Raw genomic sequence first — 12,870 nt, forward strand, 5'->3', positions numbered from 1 at the left:
TTTTATTTAAAGAGAATGGCTAAATCCCATTAAACCTTTATTATTTGGCACTCTAGTAGTTCCGAAAACGTTGTATCCGAAGTAGGAATATAAACTTCTGCTCTTGCTCAAGGAAAAAAAAAAAAAGATAAATAAATAATGTATAAGAAAGTTGGAAACAATTTTAAGCTAATTTAGAAAAGTTTCAAACTTTTGATAGCATTCTTTTTTGCCATTGATTATAAATAGCCTATTGATAATGAATGCTTGTTATCTATTCATAAACAGATACAGGTAAAGCTACACTTATTAAAACCATTCTTCTGCTTCTATTTTCTTGTTTAGACAGTTTTTTCCCATTTTATTCTAAATTGAGTTTTATTCCCTTGCTCTTTGCCTTCTAGTTGTATCTTTTCATTTATGGTTTATAGATGTTTTTACCTAGCTCTTACCCTCCTGTCCATCTTCCAATTTCAGCACTTCATTTGGCTGCTTGTTCCCTTAGATCTAGTATTTCAGTATTCTGATCCCTGTTCCCCACTTGCCAGTGTTCTCACATTCAGGTTCTTGCTGTCCGTTCTCTTTCCCCTCATCTTTGCTTCTCAACCACTGTTTTCTAGGTTTGGTTTCTGGATTTTTGTATTGTTCCTGTTCTCTAACTGGTATAATCAAAACTGCAAGGATATAAGGAGAATTGGAAAGAAGAGACATAAAGAGAATTGACATGTATTGAATGCCTATTCTATGCTAGGTGATCTAATTCTCATAAGATTTAGGTAGGTTTTATTATTTTCTCCATTTTATTCATAAGTACACTGAAGCTCCAAGAGGTTAAATATTTTGTTCTAATTCACAGAGAAGCTAAGTGATACAGCTGGGTTTCAAACCTGTATTGGTTCATTTATTCATCGTTTTATTCAACAAATATTTTATTGAGTACATATACTGTGTGTTGGGCACTGTGCTAGGTGCTGCAACCCATCCAGCTGTTGCTCTCATGAAGCTTAACTATGTGGTGGCATTGTTTGATTTCACAGATGGTGATCTTTCTGCTATGCCAAACAGCTTTAGAGGAAGAGAAAATAAAAAGGAAATAGAAGGGTTCTGATATTTTATGGAAAAATCTATATTTGATAGATGTCAAAAAGACTAGTTTGTGCATTATTTAGAAATCTTATTGAAGAGGTTGATTTGTATCTAGTCCTAGAAAGAGTCTGACAACTTCAGCACTCACCGCTGTAGACACTAGCGCCTTTTAGTGGCATCACCACAGTATATATTTTCCTTTTGTATTCTCAAATAAAGAAAATTTGTAGCTATAGGCCCAAATTATCTAGAGGGCTTCATCATTAATTGTCCTCCCTAAATTATGTTTAGAAAAAAGATGAAGACTTCTCTGTAAAGAATACATTTTTTCATCCATCCATCCATCATCCATACAGTTATTAATACTCTGGAAAATATTTAGGATGGTTTACCCAAATACATAAAACACAACAGAACTTTTAATAAGATAAACGTAGGCAAGGAAAAATAAGATCAGATTAAGCTGTGTTCTGTACTAAAAAGTATCCACATTTGTCTCTGTTTTCAAGGGTTACTTGATTCACAAGCATTATAATTTTTTTAAAAAGACAAAAAAAAAAAAAAGACCCAAAAACTGGTGGCACAGAGTACCATTCCTAGATACGACACTTAAGAGAAAGTTTCTCCAATAGCTCCTCCTAAAGAGAATCACAGAGAAATGTGGTGTACAATGGCCTCAAATACTTCCTAATATAAATACGAGTTTCACTGAGCCATTTCATTGGATCCACTTGCATACAGCAAAACAATTCTTTGAAAAGTGAGCAAAGGCATTCTAGGTAGATCACTGTGGCCCAACCAAATCCGGTGGTGTATTTTAGAGAATCTATAGAAATTGGTGAATTGCATGTCTTGTAGGTAATTCTCATATGTAATTCATCAATCAGGTTTTTCATGTAGTAGGTGAAACTGAATTTACACACTCTTAGAAGTGTGTTCTATTCACTATTGTAATATCACTGCCTAGAATAATACCTAGTACATAATAGATGCTTAATAAATATTTGTTGTATGGATGGATAAATGTTGTTATTTGAAGTATCTGTTTAAGTGAAAGACTTCTTCTCAGCTATTTATATATATTTTTTTCATTTGCCCTTAAATAAAGTGTGCTACTGTACTTTGGAGTACTTCATCTTTACATGATCCCAAATTCATTAAATGTTGAACATTGCTTATGTGACTTTTTCAAGCAGATAATGAATATTAGCCCTATTGAAAGAATTCTTTTAAGATTGTTCTCCATAATACTACATGCTCGATTTTTAAGACTCTAAGATTTTACAGTCTCTAAGAAAAAGTTGTAAACATCAATAAAGCGGTTTGTAATATAGAAATAGTGTTTCTTCTCAGGAGACCTCAAAATCATACCAGGTAGTTTGAATTTGGAAAACAACAGATAGATTCTGAATAATGCTAGCTTGACATCTTTTAGCTGTATATTTAAATGAAAGTAATTAACTCCCAAACTTAGGAATTTAAGAATTTCTTAGAGAATTTAAAAATTCTCTATTTTTAAGGCAGGTTTTATTGAAAAGCATAATGGTAGTGTTGATAGTTCTTTAAAATTTCTGCCTTGTTAAATACTGCATTATGCTGGGATTCAGTGGACCAGTAGATCACATTAATTCTGGTAATCCTTTATTCTATATAATTATAAGGTATTAAATAACTAATTTATATGCATCTTAAAAGTTTATAACATCAACCAGCATCTAACACATACTTGATGCATTTTTTTTGCCAAGTCCTTAACCTAAATTTTGCCCAGAGACACAGTCTTATTTAGTATTATCCCTCTACTTCTAATAAAATACTTAAAAAATCAAACTTTCTCTATATTCCTCCATAGCCTTTTATTTCATTTGACTTTCTTCTTATTTACTGGAATAGTTTATTTTGCAAGCTTTATTCCTATATTGCTCCCAATTATTGTAACCTGTTAACATCTATAGAAATAGAGGATTAGGAATGGATTTGGTCATGTATTCCACTCATAACTTTTAGCCTAAAACATATCTTTACCATCACAATATAAATATATACCTATTTTGATTGATCTTTAGAAAATGAGATTTTCCTGTCTTCATTCTCTTATTTCAGGTTTAACTTACACACTTGTCTTAAAAACGCCGTATTTAAAACTTCTGTTGTATAGTGGAATCCTGCCACTTCACTGATTCTTTTTTAAAATAATTAGATAGTTAATTTGTATTGAAAATATAAAGATGGTAAATTGAGTTTTTCTTCTGCCCAATACATGAGAAAGTTGACATGGTGACTTCCTGAGTTCGTTTTAATTATGTCATAAAATCATAGAGCTGGGAGAGATAAAAAATGATCTCAGGTTTTAGGGATTAATTATTTCATGTGTAATAGTCAAAAAGTACCCAGATTTCTTGCCCTATCAAAATCTATTGAGCTGTTATAGCAATCTAAGGCTACGTCTTAAAATTTAGATTATCAGATGAGACTTCTATCAAATACCTCTGAGTTATAAGAGATAAGAGAAAAGTCTGCTAATATATATAAGTTCCCTGGATGTCCTGGTTCTCAGCTTTTATTCACTGGTCCCAAAGAACTGAGTCTTGATACTTTAAAAACAATATTTGGGGAACTACAAAGTATGGTCTATAGAAAGCATGATTTATAATTATTTTTAAGTTAATTTTACTACTCTGCCTTCCTTCTTTTTGGCTAATTTCACTCAGTCTGCTATTTAATCTTTAATTACAGGCCACAAAAGAAGTAATAGAACGGGAAGCGCCAGGGATGGCCCTGGCAATGCTGATGGGATCACTTAATGTTACACCTCTGGGCATGCTCTCTAGGTAAGAAAGTCACTAACATGTTGCAAAGAAAATTAATTCAATACCACTAATCACTACAATAGACTGATAAACATAAGAAACTTCAGTCAATAACACTTAAATTCGCTCCCTTTTTTTCCTCAGAGTTAAGAGTCTTAGTATCCTGTCTAGTTAAATCTTGACCATTTTCCTTCAAATTTTTTTTTACATTATGTTTAAACTTTTAGAAAATATTATACTTTGCTAAAAGGTGTCAATCCTAACCCAGAGGAGAGTCCAGTTTATTAAGATGTAAAATTATTTTTGTATGTGATTATTTGTAATCATCAATTAATATTCATTAATTGTCATCAAATGGTAATTTAATAAAACAGCGGAGGTTTTTTCCAAAAAGTTATTCTCATATGTTAGGATACGTAAATAGGCATATTCATGGGTGGTCATAAAAAGAAGCTGAATTAATAATATATTAGTAGTATATTAAGTTAGTATATTTAAAACTATGCCTTTGTTGACATAGATGTTGACATCTATTCTTTTTTTTTTTTAATGATTTTTTATTATATTATGTTAGTCACCATACAGTACATCCCCGGTTTACGATGTAAACTTCAATGATTCATTAGTTGCATATAACACCCAGTGCACCATGCAATACGTGCCCTCCTTACTACCCATCACCTGTCTATCCCATTCCTCCACCCCCCTCCCCTCTGAGGCCCTCAGTTTGTTCTCATAGTCCATAGTCTCTCATGTTTCATTCCCCCTTCTGATTAACCCCCCTTTCTTTATCCCTTTCTTCCCCTACCGATCTTCCTAGTTCTTATGTTCCATAGATGAGAGAAATCATATGATAATTGTCTTTCTCTGCTTGACTTATTTCACTTAGCATTATCTCCTCCAGTGCCGTCCATGTTGCAGCAAATGTTGAGAATTTGTTCTTTCTGATAGCTGAGTAATATTCCATTGTATATATGGACCACAACTTCTTAATCCAGTCATCTGTTGAAGGGCATCTCGGCTCCTTCCACAATTTAGCTATTGTGGACAATGCTGCTATGAACATTGGGGTGCTATGGCCCTTCTCTTCACTATGTCTGTATCTTTGGGGTAAACACCCAGTAGTGCAATGGCTGGGTCATAGGGTAGCTCAATTTTTAACTTTTTAAGGGACCTCCACACTGTTTTCCAGAGTGGCTGTACCAACTTGCATTCCCACCAACAATGTAGGAGGGATCCCCTTTCTCCACATCCTCTCCAACAATTGTTGTTTCTTGCCTTGTCTATTTTTGCTATTCTAACTGGCGTAAGGTGGTATCTCAGTGTGTTTTTTATTTGAATTTCCCTGATGGCTAATGATTTTGAACATTTTTTCATGTGTCTGTTAGCCATTTGTATGTCTTCATTGGAAAAGTGTCTGTTCATATCTTCTGCCCATTTTATGATTTATTTGTTTCTCGTGTATTGAGTTTGAGAAGTTCTTTGTAGATCTTGGATACCAGTCTTTTATCTGTAGTATCATTTGCAAATATATTCTCCCATTCTGTGGGCTGCCTCTTAGTTTTTTGACTGTTTCCTTGGCTGTGCAGAAGCTTTTTATCTTGATGAAGTCCCACAAGTTCATTTTATCTTTTGTTTCTCTTGCCTTTGGAGATGTGACATGAAAAAGGTTGCCATGGCTGATGTCATAGAGGTTGCTGCCTATGTTCTCCTCTAGGATTTTGATGGATTCCTATCACACATCGAGGTCTTTCATCCATTTAGAGTTTATCTTTGTGTATGGTGTGAGAGAGTGGTCAAGTTTCATTTTTTTGCATGTAGCTGTCCAATTTTCCCAGCACCATTTATTGAAGAGACTGTCTTTTTTCCACCGGATGTTTTTTCCTGCTTTGTCAAAAATTAGTTGCCCAAAGAGCCGAGGGTCCATTTCTGGCTTCTCTATTCTGTTCCATTGGTCTGTGTGTCTGTTTTTGTGCCAATACCATGCTGTCTTTGTGATCACAGCTTTGTAGTACAGCTTGAAATCCGGCATTGTGATGCCCCCAGCTTTGGTTTTCCTTTTCAACAATTCCTTGGCGATTCGGGGCCTTTTCTGGTTCCATACAAATTTAAGGGCTATTTCTTCCAGTTCTTTGAAAAATGTCCTCGGTATTTTGATCGGGATAGCATTGAAAGTGTAGATTGCTCTGCGTAGCATGGACATTTTAACTATGTTAATTCTTCCAGTCCATGAGCATGGAATATTTTTACATCTTTTTGTGTCTTCTTCAATGTCTTTCAAGAGTGATTTGTAGTTTCTAGAATATAGGTCCTTTACATCTCTGGTTAGGTTAATTCCAAGGTAACATGTGGTTTTTGGTGCTATTGTAAATGGGATGGATTCCCTAATTTCTCTTTCTTCAGTCTCATTATTCGTGTATAGAAATGCAACTGATTTCTGAGCATTGATTTTGTATCCCGCCACATTACTGAATTGCTCTATAACTTCTAATAGTGTGGGAGTGGATTCTTTTGGGTTTTCCATATAAAGTATCATGTCATCTGCGAAGAGAGACAGTTTGACTTCTTCTTTGCCTATTTGGATACCTTTTATCCCTTTTTGTTGTCTGATTGCTGTTGCAAGGACTTCTAGTACTATGTTGAATAATAGTGGTGAGAGTGGGCATCCTTGTCGTGTTCCTGATCTTAAGGGAAAGGCTTCCAGCTTTTCCCCATCGAGAATGATATTTGCTATAGGCTTTTCACAGATGGTTTTTATGAGATTGAGGAATGTACCCTCTATTCCTACACTCTGAAGGGTTTTAATCAGGAAAGGATGCTGTATTTTGTCAAATGCTTTTTCTGCATCTATTGAGAGAATCATATGATTTTTGAATTTTTCTTTCTGGATAAAATCTAAGACATGATAGATTTGCAAATGTTGAACCACCCTTGCATCCCAGGGATGAATCCCACTTGGTCATGATGGATAATCCTTCTAATGTACTGTTGGATTCTATTAGCCAGGATCTTGTTGAGGATTTTGGCGTCCATATTCATTAGGGAAATCGGTCTGTAATTCTCCTTTTTGATGGGGTCTTTGCCTGGTTTGGGGATCAAGGTAATATTGGCCTCATAGAATGAGTTTGATAGCTTTCCTTCTGTTTCTATTTTTTGAAATAGCTTTACGAGAATAGGTATTATTTCTTCTTTGAATATTTGGTAGAATTCCCCAGGAAAACCGTCCGGGCCTGGAGTTTTGTTTTTTGGAAGGTTTTTTATCACTGACTCAATCTCTTCATAGTTAATTGGCCTGTTTAAAAAATCAATTTCTTCCTCTTTCAGTCTTGGTAGTTTATAGGTTTCCAGGAAGTCCTCCATCTCTTCCAGATTGCTTAATTTATTGGCATAACGCTGTTGATAAAAGTTTCTAATAATCCTTCCAATTTCATTGGTATTGGTTGTGACCTCTCCCTTTTCATTCATAATTTTATTAATTTGGGTCCTTTCTCTATTCTTTTGGATAAGTCTTGCCAGTGGTCTGTCAATTTTATTTATTTCAAAGAACCAGCTTCTGGTTCTGTTGATCTTCTCTACTGTGCTCCCACTGTTGCTGTTCCAGCTTCTTGAGGTGAGAATATAAAAACTGCATTTTAGATTTTTCTATTCTTTTGAGTGAGGCTTGGATGGCTATGTATTTTCCCCTTAGGACTGCCTTTGCAGTATCCCATAGGTTTTGGACCATTGTGTTTTCATTCTCGTTGGTCTCCATAAATTGTTTAAATTGATTTTTGATTTCCTGGTTTATTGAATCATTCCTGAGCAGGACGGTTCTTAGTCTCCAAGTGTTTGAGTTTCTTCCAAATTTTTCCTTGTGGTTGAGTTCCAATTTCAAAGTGTTGCGGTCTGAGAATATGCAGGGAATAATCCCAGTCTTTTGGTATCGGTTGAGACCTGTTTTGTGTCCCAGAACATGGTCTATTCTTGAGAATGTTCCTTGGGCATTAGAATAGAATGAGTATTCTTTGGTTCTGGGGTGCAGTGTTCTATATATATCTATGAGGTCCAACTTGTCGTGTATGGCATTCAAAGCCCTTGTTTCTTTGTCGATTTTTTACATGGGTGTTCTGTCTGTTTCTGATAGTGGAGTGTTGAGGTCCCCTACTATTAATGTATTTTCATCTATATGTCTCTTTATTCTGGTTAAGAGTTGGCTTGTATATCTTGCTGCTCCCCTGGTGGGGGCATATATATTTATAATTGTCATATCCACTTGTTGGATACATCCTTTAAGAATAATATAGTGCCCTTCTGTGTCTCTAACTATAGTCTTTAGTTTAAAATCCAATCTGTCTGATATGAGAATTGCTACCCCAGCTTTCTTTTGAGGTCCATTGGCATGAAAGATGGTATTCCATCCCTTTACTTTCAGTCTGGATGTATCTTTAGGTTCAAAATGAGTCTCTTGTAGACAGCAAATGGATGGGTCATGTCTTTTTATCCAATCTGAAACCCTGTGGCGCTTTATGGGAGCATTTAGGCCATTTACATTGACACTGAATATTGAGAGAGATGATTTTAATGATGCCATGATGCCTGTAAAGTCTTTGTTTCTATAGATTGTGACTTTCTGTTCTGTATCACTCTTGGGGCCTTTTTACTTTTATAGAACCCCCCTTAATATCTCCTGTAGGGCTGGTTTCATGGTTACAAAATTGGTCAATGACTGGCGATTCTGGAAGGTCTTTATCTCTCCATCAATTCTGAATGACAGCCTTTCTGGATAAAGGATCCTTGGCTGCATGTTTTCTCTGAAAGAGCTTTAAAAATGCCCACCCACATGCCTTTCTCTCATTCCAGGTCTGTGTAGACAGGTCTGACGTAATTCTGATACCTTTGCTTTGGTACGTGAGAAATTTCTTTGCCCTGGCCACTTTCAATACTGTATCCTTGGATCTAATATTTGCGAAATGCACTATGATGTGACGTGGTGTAGGTTTGTTGTGGTTGAGATTGGGAGGGGTCCTCTCTGCCTCTTGCACACGAATGTTTGTTTCCCTCACTAGATTAGCGAAGTTTTCAGCTACAATTTGTTCAGATATCTCTTCTAGACCTCTTTTTCTCCACCCCCTCGGGGATGCCGATGATTCTGACGTTGGATCGTTTCATTGAGTCAGTAATCTCCTGTAACCTACATTCGTGGGTGTGGATTTTTTTAAGTCCAGCTTCTATTTTCGCTTTTTCTTCTAACCCATCCTCCAATTCGCTAATCCATTCCTCTGCCTCATTTACCCTGATCGTCAGAGCCTCTAGTTTTGATTGCATTTGGCTCATAGAATTTTTAATTTCTGCCAGATTCGCTTTCATTTCCGCCCTTAGAGATTCTATATCTCATTAACATTTTCGTTAATACTTTTTTCAAGTCTACACATCATCTTGACCATTGTTACTCTGAATTCCATTTCTGATAATTTGGTTACATCCATATCCATTAGTTCTGTGGCAGAGGCCACAGACGCTTTGTCTTTTCTTTGCTGGGGAGGAATTTCTCCTTCTCATCATTCTGATGAGGAGAAGTTGTGGGGTTGTCCAGAGCCCAATATTGACCAGGACCCAGGCCGTGCGCCCTTGTTTTATAGGGATCTTAGGGATGTGGGCTTCTTGATTTGTCAGCCTGCCTTCTGGGGGAGGGGCCTGCCGCGCTGATACTCAGGCAACCCTGTTTGGGTAGAGTCTCCGTGTCCCCTGCGAGTGGGGTTGGGGATGGGCACACTGTGAGCCGGTATTTTGTTCTTTGGCGGCTTTCCCTGGCGGTTTGCTGTGACTCTTCTGAGAGTCAGAGTAGCAGTAGCCGAATCTCAGCCTCTGTCTCAGAACAGAGGGATCGCGGACCGTTCTCCACTGATGTTCTGGCCACTTTAACTCTGTTTCTGTTCGTGATGCTCAACCCTGCAGTGTCCTGGGATGTGCGCCACACACCCGGCGTCCCAGCCCTCACTTCCAGGGCCGCCGCGTCTCTGTCTTTTGTGTTTCTAACACTGCCAGCCACCAGCTGCCCTCGCGCGCTCTGGAGCTCCCGGTCTCAGTCTGGTTCCAGTGAGCACACAGGAGCTCCGGTTTTCAGTCTGGTTGCGCGTTTTCCGGCTCACAGTCTCAGTCTGCTCTCTCTCGCGTGCCGGTCCGCGAGTCTGCCCGCTCCCCCGTGCAGGTGGCTACCGCTTCCCGGCCCGAACGTGGCGGCTCCCTCCCCCTTCTGTTTATCTTCCGATATCTGTGTGCGGTTTCACAGCTCCCCACTTCGTACCTCAATACTCATCACTGGAGATGTTCATTTGTAGAGATCCAGATGTATCTTCCTGCGTCTCAGGCTGATTCTGTGGATGTTCAGGCTGGTCTGGTACCTATCCAGCTCGACTCAGGGGACCGGCTGAAAAAGGGGCCCCCTAGTCCTCCGCCATCTTAACTCCCTCCTGAGCTTCCATTTCTTGAGCGCTCATGCGCTGGGCCCTCTCAACATACATCATTTAAATTAAAGACAGAAGTATCAACTTAGTGAAAATCTGTTGATTTATTGACCACTGATTAATAGGCAGTTGATCTCAGAGCAATCTAAAAATACACAGCAGCTTTATAATTGCATGGTTTCATAATCATTATGTATAGCCATTTATTCATCCTGTGTGCAATATGAATACAAAACTAAGTACATCTACATAACACATGGAGTATGAACGATAATGCCCCTCTGTTATTTAGACAGGGTTCATATCCCATTAATAGCAGACACCTGAAGCACAACTACAGGGAAATGTGAATTGGTCATTAGTTACTATAGTCTTTTTGCTGTCACAGGTACTATAACATTTAATTTAAGTAAGACCAAAAAAGAATTACAACAGCATGTAGAAATTTTAAATTTAAAAGTCCATGCTGATCTTTAAGGAACTTACATTGATTCTTTTATGCTATTCTTTTTTTTTTTTAAGATTTATTTATTTATTTATTTATTTATTTATTTATTTATTTATTTATTTCAGAGAGAGCATACAGGGGGAAGGGCAGAGGAAGAAGGAGAAAGAAACTCGAGTAGACTCCATGCTGAGCACAGAGCCCAGCGCAGGGCTCAATCTCATGACCCTGAGTTCAGACCTGAGCCAAAAGTGAGAGTCAGACGCTTAATTGACTGTTCCACCCAGGCACCCTTATGCTGTTCTTTTTTTTAACCATACTTACATTACCTACACTTCTGAGGTCAGGGGTCACATTTGATCCCTTTTCACTGTGGAATTAAGTAGTGCCCTTTGAACATACAAGAACTTTTTCTTGGCATGCAAGGGTATAGTCAAGAAAAAATTGAACTTCATTTCTTGTTAATTCCTTTGTAATAAAAATCTGATTCAGCAAACATAATAATACTCTATTTGCTAGGCCCTATATTAACCATCAGGGATACTAAGGATAGAAAGATAATTAAGGCATGGTCCTCACCTTAAGGATCCCACAGTTTAGCTGGAGAACTTATTCTTTGCAACGTTAAAGTAACTCTTCATAGCTTTCCTGATCCAGTATAGAAATAGCACTTTTGTCTTATTGAAAGATTTTTCTGGTTTAATTCCTCTTTTACCTTCTGAATCTACGTAATTGCTGAGGACTGGACTGCTGAGTGAATGGAAAATTAATCAGCAGGAGTTGATTCTAAGTACTTTGGAATAAGTCCATCATCTTTATGCTGGAGGCTTTGAAAATTAAAATAAATACACAGCATGGTAACAGATTACAGGAATAAAAGGTATCTAAATTGAGAAGGGAGAAGTAAATTTATTTCTGTTTGACATGATCTTATTTGTAGAAAACCCTAACAATTACACACCCACACCCACACACACACACACACACACACACACACACACACACTATTAGAACCAATACACATACTCAGCAGAGTTGAAGATACATAACCAACATGCAAAAATGAGTTGTGTTCCCATACATTAACAATGAAAAATGCAAAAAGGAAATTTTGGGGGAATGAAGCATGGGAGACTATGGACTCTGAGAAACAAACTGAGGGCTTCAGAGGGGAGGGAGGTGCGGGAATGGGATAGACTGGTGATGGGTAGTAAGGAGGGCACGTATTGCATAGTGCACTGGGTGTTATACGCAACTAATGAATCATCGAACTTTACATCAGAAACCAGGGATGTACTGTATGGTGACTAACATAATATAATAAAAAAAATTTTTTTAATTAAAAAAAAAATGCAAACATGAGTTGTGTTCCCATATGTTAACAAAGAAAAATGCAAAAAGGAAATTTTGAAAACAATTCCCCTTAAAATCTCATCAAAAAGAATAAAATACTTAATAATTAACTTAATCAAGGACCTGAGAGACTTGTACACTGAAAACTATAAAACTTTGCTGACAGAAATTAAAGAAGATTTAAATGAATGGACGTAAACCCCCTGTTTATGGTTTGGAAGTCCTAATATTGTTAAGATGTCAGTACTACCCAAAGCAATTTGCAAATTTAATTCAATCCCTATCAAAATATAGCAACATAACTTTTTGCAGAAATAGAAAAATCCATTCTAAAATTTATATGGACTCTCCAGGTGCCCCAAAGAGACAAAACAACCTTAAAAAAGAAAAACAAAGCAGGTTGACTCCTGCTCCCTGATATCAAACTGACTGCAAGGTTACAATAATCAAAAAAGTTGTTCTAGCATTAGGTCAGATTTTTAGGCCAATGGAATTGAATAGGGAGGCAGAAATAAACTTTTGCATAAAAGGTCAGATGATTTTTGGGAGGGGTACCAAGACAATTCAGTGTGGAAAAGACAGTCTTCAACAAGTGGTTTTGGGAGAACTGGATATCTACAGGCAAAAGAATAAAGTTGGACCCTTACCAAATACCATATACTAAAATTAACTCAAAATGTATCAAAGACCTAAATGTAAAAACTAAAATTGTAAATCTCACGGAAGAAAACATCGGGAAAGGCTTCATGACATT

The 12,870-nt window shown here is 37.1% G+C and overlaps 1 protein-coding gene across 18 annotated transcripts in view; it reads left to right on the plus strand.

The window, feature by feature from the left end:
* GPHN (gephyrin) overlaps positions 1-12,870 on the plus strand; it is a 603,483-nt gene that overhangs the window by 325,040 nt on the left and 265,573 nt on the right. For all 18 annotated transcript variants that reach the window (XM_087856022.1, XM_087856023.1, XM_087856025.1 and 15 more), the window contains one exon: positions 3,802-3,896. In XM_087856022.1, the coding sequence (XP_087712148.1) occupies positions 3,802-3,896 (95 nt within the window). The remainder of the gene's footprint in view (positions 1-3,801; positions 3,897-12,870) is intronic.

This window comes from Ursus americanus, chromosome 26 (genome assembly GCF_024610735.1).
Source record: "Ursus americanus isolate L20-20 chromosome 26, mUrsAme1.1.p, whole genome shotgun sequence".
NCBI classification, from domain to species: Eukaryota; Metazoa; Chordata; class Mammalia; order Carnivora; family Ursidae; genus Ursus; species Ursus americanus.